This window comes from Hippocampus comes, unplaced genomic scaffold (genome assembly GCF_001891065.2).
Source record: "Hippocampus comes isolate QL1 unplaced genomic scaffold, H_comes_QL1_v1.1 scaffold194, whole genome shotgun sequence".
Taxonomy (NCBI): domain Eukaryota; kingdom Metazoa; phylum Chordata; class Actinopteri; order Syngnathiformes; family Syngnathidae; genus Hippocampus; species Hippocampus comes.
The window spans coordinates 721,725-737,294 of record NW_017805828.1 but is presented as its reverse complement, the minus strand read 5'-3'; the positions used below and the strand labels follow the sequence as shown (position 1 = coordinate 737,294).

General features: G+C 44.4%; 1 protein-coding gene across 1 annotated transcript in view; it reads right to left on the bottom strand.

The window, feature by feature from the left end:
* cntn5 (contactin 5) overlaps window positions 1-15,570 on the bottom strand; it is an 80,741-nt gene that overhangs the window by 1,438 nt on the left and 63,733 nt on the right. Inside the window, exons 16-23 of the mRNA XM_019887392.1 lie at window positions 14,392-14,550; window positions 13,178-13,327; window positions 13,008-13,078; window positions 4,051-4,285; window positions 3,814-3,923; window positions 2,937-3,123; window positions 2,745-2,857; window positions 1,053-1,221 (exon numbers count right to left, since the gene is read on the bottom strand). Of these exons, the coding sequence (XP_019742951.1) occupies window positions 1,053-1,221; window positions 2,745-2,857; window positions 2,937-3,123; window positions 3,814-3,923; window positions 4,051-4,285; window positions 13,008-13,078; window positions 13,178-13,327; window positions 14,392-14,550 (1,194 nt within the window). The remainder of the gene's footprint in view (window positions 1-1,052; window positions 1,222-2,744; window positions 2,858-2,936; window positions 3,124-3,813; window positions 3,924-4,050; window positions 4,286-13,007; window positions 13,079-13,177; window positions 13,328-14,391; window positions 14,551-15,570) is intronic.

Sequence of the window (15,570 nt, the reverse complement as noted above, 5' to 3'; positions counted from 1 at the left end):
GGGGGGGGGGGGGGGGAACCTTCCCTGGAGAGAAAAGTGTCTGTCAAAGCAGTTTTGCAAAGCAGGTTAGCATACGCTTTAATTCAACATATTTGCCTGTGAAGATTCAGGGGTCTATCTTCAAGATAGCTTTTTTTTTTTTGTACAAAAATGTATTTTTCAAAAAGAATGTAAAAAGACATCCTAAAATTAAGAAAAGAACAGACTGAGGCCACATTGTTTTGGGAATATATTTCCTAAGAGAGCCCAATTTTAAACCGGCTCAATTTGACTGGAGGCGTTCAATCAAAGCCGAATAGCTACACGACATTTCCAAACGCAGTGTGTGGTGAGAGACAACGGTGTCATTGTCCAACTAATTACGGGTGCAAACAATACAGCCGGTGAACCGGCCACGAGGATAAAACATCTGCTAGGCGGTATCGTCTGGTCGGCGCGCCGCTAGCAGGTTAATTGGCCGAGCGCGTCCGTGAAGCTTTGTCTGTGTGTGGGTGAGGTAATTAAAAGAGTATTAGCCAAAGAAAACTTTGCTCACGCAAGAGCTTTGAATGCTTAATTACAACGGATAGCAGTGAACTATCCTAAAATAAACAGCTGGGGGGGGGAGTAAAGAAGTAAGCCCAGATAAGTCCATTTTTTTCAGCTAACTGCAGTTTATGACAATGTTTATTTGATAAAAACTGACTGTCAAAACACACAACGATAATTTAGATTTGAATGAATCAGTTGATGCTCCGGAGGAAGGTCAGTTTTGCATATCGCCCCCCCCCCCCGCCCCAAAAAAAAAAAAAAAAAAACATATTCATTTTAGAGTACAACAGCACACGTTGACTATTTGTCAACATATTTTCTCAACCCTTTAGTTTCTTTTGCGACTCAGGGAACGCCTTGTCCGATTGGCTGAAAAGGTTCAGCGAAAAAAAATTCACCGCAAAGCTCAAGTGGCGCAAATTTCCCAAGAGGTTCTCGAAGTTGATGAGTCAAAATGACCGTGACATTTGAAATTACGTCACTTGCCCAAAAAAAACCTCAAAAAATTCGCGACAGCTTACCGGAAGAGGTGACGAGTCGTATTTGCGAGCTGACCAGCCCTTCGCCGCCCTCGCTGAGGACGCGCACCTCAATGACGTACGTGCCGCCCTCCGGAAGCGAAAGCGTGGTGGACGGGTTGATGGTGCGAGTCACCTGGTTGTGGCCGCGGCCCTCCTGCTTGAGTAACACCTGCGCAACGACGACACAAAGAGCCATTTTATGTTCTGGGTCGAATTTGTCATTGTGTGTGTTTTGGTTGACTTTTGAAATGTTTTGTTTAGACATAATTTGATGTTCTGTCTTGTTTGTGTCTTATTTGTCAGCTTTTCGTCTCCACCTATTCTCGTCAGCCCTGTTTCTTGTGTGTGGTCCAAGAGCCATAGTTTGGGGGTCTGCAAAAGAAATTTCAATCCTATTTTTTTTTTTTTTGAAATAGTCATTTCAAAAAGCGCAAATCTAAATATCATACACCTAATAGCATAGTCATTTTTGAAAAATTTCAGGGAAAAAAAAACTCATCAATTTTAACAAACAACAAGTGTCAACAATCTTTTGAATTGATATTGTGACGGCAACTTTCAAAACGACTATGATGATGCTATTTGGGCTAACGAGATGGGAAGCGGCGAGCCAGTTACCCCTCGCTACCTTCGCCTTTTTGGGCCAATTAAAAACTGTGGTGATGATGCTTGTGTCGCACCACGTGAATTCTGGCATCTGAGCCGTGCACGAATAGAGTCGTTCTTAAAACACAGGTTGATCGCTCCGGGGGATTCTCGCGCAGCTAGCCTGCGCTGCGCAATACGTGGGGACGGGCTGGCAAATGAGGCAACAAAGCTTTCCAAACTACAGAAGCAGGATTTTCACACACTCCCAAGATGGCACTGGATCATTGAAGAGAATCAAGTTTTAAAACATTTCGACTGAACAAGCGAAGGAAAATGGCTCCCTGCTCCCCCCCACCCACCTGTTTTCCCCCCCTCGCCTGCCTCGTAACAGCTTGGAGGTCACGAGCCAGAAGGGCGTTCTCGCCGCCTCTGAGATGGAAAGCTTTGAAAGGTAGCCAGCTTTCTTCCTCCTCCTACTTGGCTTCCTCCTCCACAGCCTCTCTCGCCGTGTTGTCGGAGCATCAATGAAACCCCCGTTGCTATTTTTAAACCCCTTGTCACTGCGTAACGTACTCTGGTATTTTTATTTTTTTATTTTTCATCCGTACAGTAATAGGGATTATGTTCAAAGCTCGCTGTAGTGTGCATGCCGGGCCAGTAGTTGGCAGAAAACACGTGAGCCAGTGTTGTTTTCGTCAAAAATGATGAAATTATTTGAGTTTTTGACGACTAAAATTATCACAAAAAAGGAATGACTAATATATGACTAAAACTAAAAAGCATTTTTGCCCAAAAGACTAAGACAAAATCTAAAATGGCTGCCAAAAACAACACTGATGTGAGCGTAATCCATCCCGGTTGCTAAGTGGAATTTATTTTTATTTGGAATCACTAATGGTGATGTAGTTCACAAGCAAATGGAATAAAAGTGCAGACTAAGCCAACTTGTCCTCTATTTTTTTTTAATTAATGATTCTTTATAGTGAATTCAAGTGGTATATTATTTTGCATTTTCATGCTTTAATTATTTTCTTATTTTCACGTTGATTTTTAAATTGTCATGTTTGCGTTACTATGCGAACTGCTCCAGTAGGGCCTGGTTACCATGTAGCCGATGACGTCGGACTCATTTTCCTTGGCCTTAACTGGGTCCCAGCTTAAAGACACATTGTTGCCCTCTTGAATCCACAACAGGTTGCCTGGAGGCTGCACAGGAGCTGAAGAACCACAAAAGTGAGAAAAAAAAAAATCATCAGGCCCAGAAAGAAGCGAGGTCCATCATATTATTGAGCTTACGGGCTTTCCTGGTCTTGGCCATGACGGAGGCACTGGTGGGTCCTTGTCCGATGCTGTTGAAGCCTTTGACGGTGAGCACATACTGCCTGTTGCCTTCCAAGCCCCCCAGCACCAGGGAGGTGTCGTTTTTTGTGGTTCTCTGTTTCCAGCCGGAGTCCTCCTTCTCGGACGCTCTCCAGTAGCTCACCTGGTCACACAGACGCACAGTTGTGATCAGAGGTGGGAGCGAGTTTTGCCCGTTGACCTTCATGTTTCAAGTCCCACCTGTCTGTGGCAAATAAAAATCAGGCAAGTCGAGCTAAGTCATTAATGACTGAAACGGCTCCAAATATCAAACCATCTTGATTGGTCACAACATATTTTTGCACTCACGAGCTGTACTTGCGTTAAGCCTATTTGCGGGGAATAGGGACCAGGCCAAAATCTGCTGCCCAGGATTATTTTATGCCTTCCATGCAATTTAAATTCATCGGCCATCAATATTTTTTTGGCAATGGTCTCCAAAAAAAAATCCATATCGGTCGGGCCCTATGAAATAAGGTTTCATGAAGTGGCCTCTGCATTCAACATCATATCATGCTGGTGGGTTGCCAGGTTAGCGTGGATGACATAACAACACCCCTCCTCCCCCACACACATACACATACATTTTTGAAAATTCCGATTTTTGAATGGAAACTGTATAACTTTCCAAGTCGAGCAGATCAAGTGAAAGTCAGCCATTTCCAAAGTCCGAAAATTGCCAACTGAAGTCCGAAGGACAAGACGGGGTCATTCCAGTCACATGACACACTCGAGCTTCCTCCTATTGGATCACATTTAATTGTGTGTGGTGTACCTAATGAATTGTCTGCACAGTGTGTGATGATGAGCACACCTCGTATCCTTTGGGTCTTCCGGGACCAGGGTTGGGCGGCCTCCACGTGACTCTGATTTGCGAAGCCGAAATTGCATAGGCTTTCACGTCCAATGGCGCCTCTCTGGGCTCTGCATGCATGCACACACACACACGCACAGGCACAGGCACATGCACACACACACAAACACACAATTCTTTTTGACTGTGCTTTTTTCCCCCCCAAAACGTGTCCCAACAAGCCAAATTTGACCTCACCGCCCTCGGCCGAGTAGATGACGACGACCGGGCTGAATGGCCCGTCGCCCTTGTTGTTGTACACGCCCACTTTCACCTCAAAGGGAGTCAGCGGCGGGAAGGTCTCGTCGCGGTATTTGTATGTGGTGGAGTCGGCCGACGTCACCATCTTCTCCTTCCAGCCTCGGGTGCCGTTGGCGCGGAAGGCCACGATGTAGCCGAAGCCCTCGCCGTTTTGGAACTCCTCCGACACGGGCTGGAACAGGAAGAGAAACTTTTTTTAGGGGAGACCAAATGCTGTCTGGGTAATTGTTGTTGTTCATCCGCTAGAATGCATCGCGCCGCGTGGGTCAACTTCAAAATAAAATTACGAGCTAGTAATACTGTACGTCGATATCAATGTCGTATTTAGCTTTTATTTTGAAGTGTTTCCCTCAGAAGCAAATGTGGCGGCTGACTTGACTTCGAATTGAGGCTGGCTTGTCCTTCGGTGCGCAAAAGCATGATGACAGACTTGGACTGGATAATCAATATTCAATTTCGAGTCCTCACGCGCACCGGCGCACCACTTCTGTGCACCCCTGTAATTATGAACTGGATGCATTCCTTCCAATAGCTAATGCTGACTGATCAGTTCAAATACTGAGTGCACATTGGCTAATATGCAAATATGCGTTTTGCCCGAACAAGACTGACTTGCTTAGCCACGAAAAAAAAAAACAAACGAACTAAGAAGCAGCTAACAAGCTAACGTATCTTTACTAAGGCTTGTTTTCAAACCACTACCGGGACACACTAACTCGGTTAAATCATCAAATGAAAAATCGAAGACAGTTGTTTGATGAAAAAAAAAACATGTGCAGTTTCACTTTTTGGGACACCAACTAAAAGAAACAAACTTTTCTCATCCGCAGCAATTTCCTGTGCGGTTACAGTAATTCGCTGCCAGTGTTCATAAAGCGGCAGTCTGTCCTGACGATTGGAAGGCCAGCGCGTGGCTCAGCGGCGCTCTTTCACCGAGACGTTTGTCTCGTGACATCCCTGACAGGAGGATTTTTTTTTTTTCCCTTCCTCCTTTAGAACGACGTCTGGTGTGGCTTCCCTCGAGTTGTCTTCCAGAAACTCCATCCAATCAAACGGCAATTAATTAGGACGGAATTCAATTAATTAACTTGAGACGAGCGGATTAAGGGCCTTGCTCAATGCAATATATGGAAACGAGCCGCTGCCTTTTGCGTTTAATGGAATGTGTTTTAATGACAGTGCGTGAAAGCCAATATAAATATTAATCGAGACTGATTTTTACCGCCACAGATTCACGTTTGCACACAATGCATTGCAAGTCCGAACATTTCTTTAATTTGCTGTACTCAGTATTTTTAAAAAATATATTCATTGTGGTCAAGTATCGGAAGCATCCAATCAAAGTTTTTTGGGGATTTTAAATGATGCTGACTTTATCTTTGGCTTTTTGGCGGCGTTGATTCCAAATGGAAGCAAAATCGAACTTGAACCAGATTTCTGGGATCCAATTCCACTTGTCAGAGGTTTTGAATATGGTTACCAAAAGTAGTTTGTGTGTGAAATGGAAAAATATGAATCCAAGCATCACCAAAATATTACAAGAAAAAAAAAAAAAAAAAAGCAAAAAGCTCTGCTGCTTCCAAGTGAATTGGCCCGGGAACGCCTGGCCCAAATGAGCCACGTCCTCCCTGGAGGTAATGGCGGCGGATGGAAAGGCGATGACCAATCACCGTGACTGTGCTCATTACAGGGCTGATCAGCGGAGCTAAATGAGCTGTCATCAAAGTGGATCATTACAGGCCGGCCGTGCCGCTCATTGAATATGAACCTTTTAGGAGCGGCGTGAACAAACGGAAGCCATTTAGGACCCTGCTGGTGGGGCGGAGGATGGGGAGGGACGCGTGGACAGAGTGTGACAAATGAGCTCATCACCCAGCCTTTATGAGCGAGGTGACCAGAGGTGGACAAAAATACTCATTTTCCGGACTTTAGAAGAAGCACCGCAGTGGTGCTTGCAGCCACATACAAGAGAGATACGGAACTAACTTACTAAGATCCCAAATAGCGGTTGCCAAATGTGTGGTTCTCTCAAACAGATTGTGCACCAAGGAGCGTTTACAAGAGAACTGCGCACAGAAAATGACATTTGAAGTGATGGAATTGGAAGTGTTAGTGGAAGCTCTAACATATTACTGAGATACGGACGATGATTGATTCAGCTTGTCTTGAGAGTGTGATGACCCAGATGCAAGGAAAGGTATCGGTAAAAAGAGTTTTGTCATATGGCATGACTCCTTCTTGTGACTGGCTCCGTGTCCAAAGCTCCAAAATTGCATTTCCGAATCGACAATATGTCGTGATAATTTTCGTGTCTGGCTAGCGCAATTTATATCAGGTTGGATAAATCCCATTCCTTGTGTTGATTTCAACTTTTTACCCACACTCCTCCCACAAGGGCAATTTGGCATGTTTGGAAGACAAAATTCAGAGTGCTTTCAAATCAAATTTGTGCCTGTCGAAGCTTTCGTAAATCAGGCCCACGGTGAATCATGCACCTGGGTCAGATAGGCTTTTACTTCAAATCATAAAAGGGATAGAAGTGCTCCCTTATTTCTTTGTTTTGGTTTTGAGTCGTACAGAGTGAAGGGAAAAGTCATCACACTCACAAGCACCGTAATAAAACCTGTATGAGACAAGATGAAAAATCGATTTGGAGCTCAAAAATGGCCCGAAAATAATACTCAAGACACTCAAAATATTTACTTCAGTACAGGAACGAGTATTTGTAGTTTGTTACTTCCAACCACTGGTCCGAGTGAGAGTGAAGGGGCCACATGTGGACAGAGCCTGGTAACTCAGCTCGTGACCAAGCGCTAATGGGCTCGGTGACTGCGAGGGCAATGCTAATGGACGCCCCCGCGGAAAAGCAGCGGACTGTTTAGTCATTCATCCTGCTTTAACGGCGTCCGGCCCTCCCGCCGTCGACCCTTCGGCAGATGATTACAGAAGCGTTCCCGAACAAGCCACAGCCGGCAAAAAGGCCCGCGTCTCCTTTAATAAGGGCCACCATCGATCACCTGGCGCCCGCTGCTGATTTATTCCCAAAAGTGTTGAGCGGCCACCGGAGGAAATAGCGCACGGGCGGGTAACCGGTTGAGGTTGCAAGAGCGAGGAGCTTGTCAAATTTATGGATGACAGTGAGGCGTAGTGGAGAGACATCATCACATTCATATTTCTTATCACTCGCTCACATGAGTGAATACCTCCACCAAGGCCAACCGAAAGCACCAATTGCGTCCAGTGCGGTAAATTGAGTCCTGAAAGGTTCTTCCTCCAGTAAAGGGAAACAAAATATTGGAAACGGTTGTGACGCAGTGCAGTTGTACAACCGCAATCTTCAAGATTCATCCGTCGTCTGTGCCTCTTGTGCCTTCAATCCAGACACGGCCGAACGAGCTCACATCGCTACCAAATACCATTATTACTTTTGTTTAATTGAACCCCCCCCAAAAAAAAACAACGAAACTCCCCCAGATAAGCCTTGATTAAAAAAAAAAAAAATTCTTTAGCAAAGCCTCCTTCAACTACATGTCACGTGACGATACTTTTTCCAGTGTAGGATAGCTGTGACTGATGTCATCTGGCCGGAGTGAGCAAAACTGTGGATGGATGCCTGCCCCATCTCGGGAGGCTTTGGGGCCTTCCCGCACGTCACCATTTTTTAATTTACTGAATTCGAACAAGTACATCTGTCGTAACATGCAGTTTTGACTGCAGTTTATCACATTTTAATCATGTACAAAGAGTACATTTAATCTAATAAAGTACTTTTTTTTTCGGTGTACACCTTGGATTGATTACCCATCAATCACTGGGCGCATTTTTCACATTCTTACCATTTAGATCCGATTCAGCAGACAGAACTTTTTGTGGTCACTCTGAGTCCCACTCTGCCCCATTGTCGTTTGGTGTTCCACAAGGCTCAATTTGGGGGGCCCTGATGTTTTCACTGTATTTTCTAACCCTGGGTTCCATTTCATGGTCTTTCACTGCTATGTGAATAACATTTAGATCTACAATATGTCCTGCTAATCCAAAAGGACACATTCTCCTGCAGTCCGCTTTTGTCCTCTCTGGAGGAAATCAAAGCCTGGATGGCACTAAATGTCTGAAACTTCTATAAAAAGAAAAGAGAAGTTATGGTGTATGGTCTTGAATTACTGTGTGATTACTTCACACTACCACCTATCACTTTTTATATGCCACAATACTGTGGATGGGATGGATTCCCATTCCTTTCAATGGGGAAAGTTCATCTGAGATACGAGTGATTTAGGGTCAAGGAACTAATTAAACTTGCGAGTCAAGCGACCACTGTATTAATATGCAAAGTGGACTCAAGCCAACAATATGTTTCACCGACCCAACCATTGACACCAGCAGGCATCCATTCCATCTGGATGGCGCTCGCCCCTCCATCATTTACCCACAAGCCCACCTTTCCACTCCTTCTGCCCATGGCAGTTGGGCTCCCAGGCCCCATTTAATAACGACGACTTGATTCCACATCTGTTCAGCCCTCCCCCGTTTGCGAAAGTGTCCTTCAACCCATCTTAATTACAAATTCTTGGCCTTGCTCATAGTCATTCGGGACGCGCCGCATCAAGCACCCCCCCGCCCCCACCCCATGGCGCCAAACCACCCAACTCCCGACCCGTCTGCGGGGCGAGCCTGCGACAAGTTCACGCCAATTTCCTCTTCGCTTGCCACAAGATTTATTATCTTTAGCGATAGATTACAAACACAATACGCATCGACGGGTTCATCCGGAGTGGTTCTGACACGCTGTCTTCTTCCCCTTTTTCTTTGGAGACCCAATTGGATATTCACTGCATCTTCATCACTGCGACAAGGGTCCCAGGTGGGCTGAGGGGACCGCCTCGTCAGCACATTTGTCAACTGTGACCAAGGTGAGCCTCCCCTACCTCAAACGTTTATGCCTTGAGATACATTTGTCCACCGACCATGCTCAGAACACCAAACACTCTTATCTCAAATCATGTTTGCCTATTGTAATGAATGAATGTGCCATTAATCTATTATAGTCTCCCCACAAAAATAACATTTTTGATTTGTGTTTTTAAGGAAAATAATATTGTACTCTACAGAGTAATGACAATGAAATAGAATTTAACGAATTAACAGTTAATGCATCGTGACTTAATGCTGCAATCCATTTCATGATGCTGCTCCTTCTGGTGTGTCTGACTTGGCTACCTGGAGGCAGTATCATACTGTCATAAGGACACAAACGAAGAAGAACAGCACTTTTTCTGTTACTTGGTAAGAGGAGTCTTTTTTTTTCAAATGCCTGTGAGTATTGTTCCATTATCTGTCCACGTGCAGCGTTAGTGTTCAAATATCGGGTGCTTCGGAAACAACAATTGACGTGTGAATGGTGTTTGTCATTGTGAGCCTGAAGCAGAGCAGACTTTCCTGTGGCAAAGCTACTGTAGGTGGTTGTTTTAAATGCGCAACATGTACTTCTCTTTGTTTTATGTTTAGTTTGACAGTAAACTCAACTGGGAGTGGTGTTAAACATCTCAAAGTTTCTCAGTTGTTCAATATTTGCCGATTACCTTCTGGCACCGTCAAACATCTTCAATATGAATTAAATGTCGTATTATTGTTATTATTATATGTATATATTTTTTGAAAAGGTTACTCAAGAAAAAAATATTAAATAGTCATTTAATCCTATTTTCTGTTTATGTCATTAAAACACTTTTTAAAAAAAAAGAGATTTCTCCCTACCCAAGTTTATTCTATTATATATGCAAATGAAATCATGCACACATAAATGAAATAAAAATAATTTATGATTCAGATGGTAAAAATACAATATGACCATCATGCTGACAATTCTGGCATTTCATTTATTTCTTTAATTCCCCACCACAACGCCCCCCCCCCCCACCTCACAATTCAACATCTGTATTACATTCTGTGTTTAGCGCTCCGGCTCAACGTCCCCCCGGGTCCAATGAGATAATCCCCTTTATCTCGGACTGGAGCGTCTTATTACAGTAATCACTTCTACCTCTGCTCTGGCGGAAAACAATCGTGCTGTGGCTCGCTGCTCTGCTCCCAGGGTTTGTTTTGCAAAAAGAAACGAAAAAGCCTGATCAAAGCCGGTCTTGACCCCCCTCTGCGCAAGGAATGTCTTTTGTCATCCACATTCACTGAAAGTAACGCATGGATAAAGTCAGAGCTGTTTGCGAGGGGGCGAGCATATATCGAGTGCGTGTCCATACTAATACTATTGTTTTTATTCCGAGCTAATTCGTTATTGATTTTTGCCTCGCAGGGACGCGGCAGCTCGGGCTACGTCAGTAAATCAGCAAATAAGACCATGCACTTCTGATAAAGTGTTTGTTTAAAATTAAAAAAAAAAAAAAAAAATGCTGCTTTGCATTCCACTCAAATCGATCTAAACATTCTCGCTGTTGATTACTCTGTACCCAGGGTGATTTTGTTAAGTCTGCCGACGCGGTTTTGCGTTCTGGTGTGGTACAGTGGAACCTCTAAAGCAGCGCGGATGTGTGAAATATGGCGCAGGTGATATTTTGTTTGTTTTTTTTAAATATGCATTCAGATTGTCAAAAGTCCATTGTAAAATGGGTTAGTTAATAAATAACTGTTACGTTATTTTCATTATTTTTTTTGAACATATAGGCTTTTTATGTCCGCTGTGTTTGGTGCGGGAATTCAGAAAACGTCATCAGACATGTACTGTTGCACCCCTGATAATCCTTCATTCGTAATTTATGAATTTTCACCCTTTCATGCACCTTGTCATCTGATAACATGATAAGCTGTCCCTGAAAAGGGCTAATCCAAAAGTTTTGGGATATGCACAAGATGTGTATCTATGTATGGTGGCGCCCCCGATCCAAATGGGCCTTGGCGGAGGCCTGCGCTCCACCGAGTGTCATTCTATTTTCATTTCGGATCCATTTTCAGCCGGAACAACCCCAGACTCTTGTCAAGGTTTCATCCCACGCAGAAAAACCTTCCTCCGAGTTTTAATTAGAGACCAGTGGACGGTTGCGAGACGGACGCGACGTCGCTAATCGACTCTCTGTGACAGCGAACGCAACCGAGTGTAAACGCTTGTGATTATTTTGCAAAAACGTTCAAAGTCGTTCAACCGTTTCCTGCGAGGCTTTGGAGGCAGCGGCATCCATCAACCACGCTTGATCCCCCCCCACCCCCCGTCCCATTCTAGCCTCCCGATGTGTGACAGGTATTCCCAGGTAAGACAAAGTGACAAATGCTAATGGATGGCCCATGCAGCAGCAGCAGCAGCCTGCGCATACCCATTCAGTCACATTCATGGCTCTGGAATTCATGAGGAGCTCCCAGTGAAGCTGGCAGAGATCGGGGGGACTAAAAGATGCCCACCTCATTGGGCCCGTCCATTGACTGACGTTTCTTAGCCAATCCCACGGCACCCAAATTATATATTTTTTGACGACGCGGCAGCTCGGGCTACGTCAGTAAATCAGCAAATAAGACCATGCACTTCTGATAAAGTGTTTGTTTAAAATTAAAAAAAAAAAAAAAAAATGCTGCTTTGCATTCCACTCAAATCGATCTAAACATTCTCGCTGTTGATTACTCTGTACCCAGGGTGATTTTGTTAAGTCTGCCGACGCGGTTTTGCGTTCTGGTGTGGTACAGTGGAACCTCTAAAGCAGCGCGGATGTGTGAAATATGGCGCAGGTGATATTTTGTTTGTTTTTTTTAAATATGCATTCAGATTGTCAAAAGTCCATTGTAAAATGGGTTAGTTAATAAATAACTGTTACGTTATTTTCATTATTTTTTTTGAACATATAGGCTTTTTATGTCCGCTGTGTTTGGTGCGGGAATTCAGAAAACGTCATCAGACATGTACTGTTGCACCCCTGATAATCCTTCATTCGTAATTTATGAATTTTCACCCTTTCATGCACCTTGTCATCTGATAACATGATAAGCTGTCCCTGAAAAGGGCTAATCCAAAAGTTTTGGGATATGCACAAGATGTGTATCTATGTATGGTGGCGCCCCCGATCCAAATGGGCCTTGGCGGAGGCCTGCGCTCCACCGAGTGTCATTCTATTTTCATTTCGGATCCATTTTCAGCCGGAACAACCCCAGACTCTTGTCAAGGTTTCATCCCACGCAGAAAAACCTTCCTCCGAGTTTTAATTAGAGACCAGTGGACGGTTGCGAGACGGACGCGACGTCGCTAATCGACTCTCTGTGACAGCGAACGCAACCGAGTGTAAACGCTTGTGATTATTTTGCAAAAACGTTCAAAGTCGTTCAACCGTTTCCTGCGAGGCTTTGGAGGCAGCGGCATCCATCAACCACGCTTGATCCCCCCCCACCCCCCGTCCCATTCTAGCCTCCCGATGTGTGACAGGTATTCCCAGGTAAGACAAAGTGACAAATGCTAATGGATGGCCCATGCAGCAGCAGCAGCAGCCTGCGCATACCCATTCAGTCACATTCATGGCTCTGGAATTCATGAGGAGCTCCCAGTGAAGCTGGCAGAGATCGGGGGGACTAAAAGATGCCCACCTCATTGGGCCCGTCCATTGACTGACGTTTCTTAGCCAATCCCACGGCACCCAAATTATATATTTTTTGACTTTTTTTTTTTTAGGGCTCGATCTTTGAAAGTTATACAACCTTGTACATTTGAAACATGCTGCTCGAAAAACGTGAGCAGCAGAGTGGCACGAAAATGAAACCTTTCTTGGAAGCTGTCTGTCTTAAAGCCCAGTGGTCACGGTGACATTCCACACACACACACACACACTATTCATCCTGAAAAAAAAAAACAAATAAAAAAATAAAAAAACAAAACAAAAAAAAACAAATCAAGCTGCTGCACCGCTTACCTCCCAAGAGATGACCAGTTCGTGCCTGCGGCCATTCCCGCCACTCACATTCGCCGGCGCCACTGAGGGCACTGAAGACCATAAAAGGAAGGTTTTCACATTACACACCTTGAAGGCACATTCCAAAAAAAAAAATCTCTACTCTAAATGCAGCAGTGGCTTGAAAGTACCTGCTTCTTTGGTTCGCACTCCTCTGGAAGGAGCGCTGGGATCTCCCGTACCGATGGCGTTGCTGGCAACCACTCGGAACTCGTACTCCACCCAGGGGTTGAGTTCTACGGCCACGGCCGACTCCAAGTCCCCGGTGACGGGTTCCGGGTCTGCAATGGGCAAAAATTTACCATCAGGTTGAGAATTGAAAATGAAATATTTGACTGCACAATTAGAGGTGTCAAAACTACGCGCAGTCTAGCATCTAAGTGGACGTACAAATATTTTTGTGTGTTTAAAAAAAAACAAAACAAAAAAAAGATGAAAAAAAATAAAAACAAAAAAACATTACTGCTCTCCGGTTCAGGTTTCTCTTGAAAACTGTCACCATCCTATTGTGATAAAGTAAGGAGTACAAATTACAAATCTATTTTCAAATGCAAGGAGTAGAAGTAAAGAGTTGTATGAAAATTAAATAAGTGGAGTTACCTAAAAAAAAAAGAAAAAAATCTACTGAAGTACAATGACAGAATATTTGTACTTCATTACATCCCACCACTGTTTACAACACACAGTCGGTTTCATATTTAATCCAGTGCTCTGAGTAAGGAAAACAAGACAAAAGAGAGCATGAAATATTTCGCTTTGCATATTTTTCTACACTGTGCAGTCACAAACCTGCTTTGTGTCGTTTGTCCAAAAAGGCTTCCAAAGCACAATTCAATCCATCGTCGCTAACGGTTTACACGCAGCTGATCTTTTCGTAATCCCGAGGGCGGAGAAACGCGCTTGTGACGGTATTTGCTAATCCTCTGGGACGCGACATGCTAACGAAGACGTCTTCCGGCGAAAGCTCTTGTGATTATCTAACCAAAGTCGAGCACGACGACAGCATCCCGACAATGCACACGCCATACATCCAGATTAGGGTTCTGACAACAAAGCTAATGTGCATCAATTCTTGGCACTCGACTATGCTTTAATGCTAATTGATGCCTTTGGTAACAAAATACAAACAAAAAAAAAAAATCAGCACAAATGGCACATAAGCGCGCAGATGCAGATCTCCTAATTGAGGCCAAAAAGGTGACGGCATGAAATGTAATTCAAACCCCAATTATTTTTTTGCTGAATTTCAAGTTGTTAAATTGGCTTCTGATTTGTCGATTTGGGTGCTGGAAGGTTTTCGCGTTCAGTCAAAATCATCTTGCATGGTGAGCTCCATATCGATTACCTGTTTTGACTGTTTGCCATCCTAATGAAAAGGGACTGCGGGCCTGTAGGTGGTAGGTATTGATCGGACTGTGGTTGTCCAAGCCGCGGGTCCACGACAGGGTGGCGGTGGTCTCAGTGATCTCCTCCACAATCACAACACCGGGAGGGCCAGGAGGACCTACAAGGTTGAGAAAGACAGAAGCGAAAAATCAGATGCTTTGTGTTGTCTAGGTTCTTCACCAAGAGTGGTAAGCATGTCTTCGGGCAATAAAAAAAAGACTGAGGAAGAAATATCGGGACCCGAAAAGCAGGAAGCTCATTGGAGGGTCACACAGTACTCCATTTGCTAACCTATCCTGTCATCAGAGCGGTGCAGGAGCTTCACCGAGCAGGAAGAACCATTGTTGAAGAAGCCCTACGACGTTCATCTTGTCTACTGATACTTAAATTAGGTTTAAGGTTTCTTTTTTTTTTCTTTGGTGAAGAGGAAAAACTCTTACCTGGCTGACAGTTTGAGCTGTCGCTTCAGCCTTCATTGGAGCTGTCACTACTTCCCGGTGATGTGTCTTAAAAACGGCTAACCGGGTTGGGAAACCTTCAAAATAATGCAACCCGACCGGGTCAAGGCTACGCTCCAATCACCCCCCCAAGAGAGTTAGAGGGAAAGATCTTTTAAGAGCCGCCCAGAGAAACAGATGCTAGCTAAAAGTACAATTCCGCTTCTGAAAACGATACCAGGATAGTTGTACGGACACGCAATATCTTTGAAGAGCTGCACAGAGCACAACGTGTTAGCCAGGAGTAGACTCTGGTCTTGAGCGTGGTCAGACGGCATAAGGGGTGCGTACAGTATAATCGCTAACCCAAAACAGGAGGGTCGCAGAGAGCTGGACAGGCTACGGTACAAGACGTCTGGAAGGCGCAAGGAATTCACAGACACCGGGCAGCGTTATTTAGGAAATAGCCAAACAGAAGGCATTCACAAACATTCTGCTCCAGTCGGAATCAATCCGCAGCTGTTCGATAGGACAATAAGGCCTTCGTGACAGCAATTAGACACACGAATTAGCATGAATAGCAGTAATCTTGTAATCTCCCTCAACTAAGCAAACAAACGAACAAAGAAAGCCGACTCGACGGCAAACACAATCAGACTGCTGATCTGAGAGAGGAAGACTCAAATGTTGTCTTTTTGGGG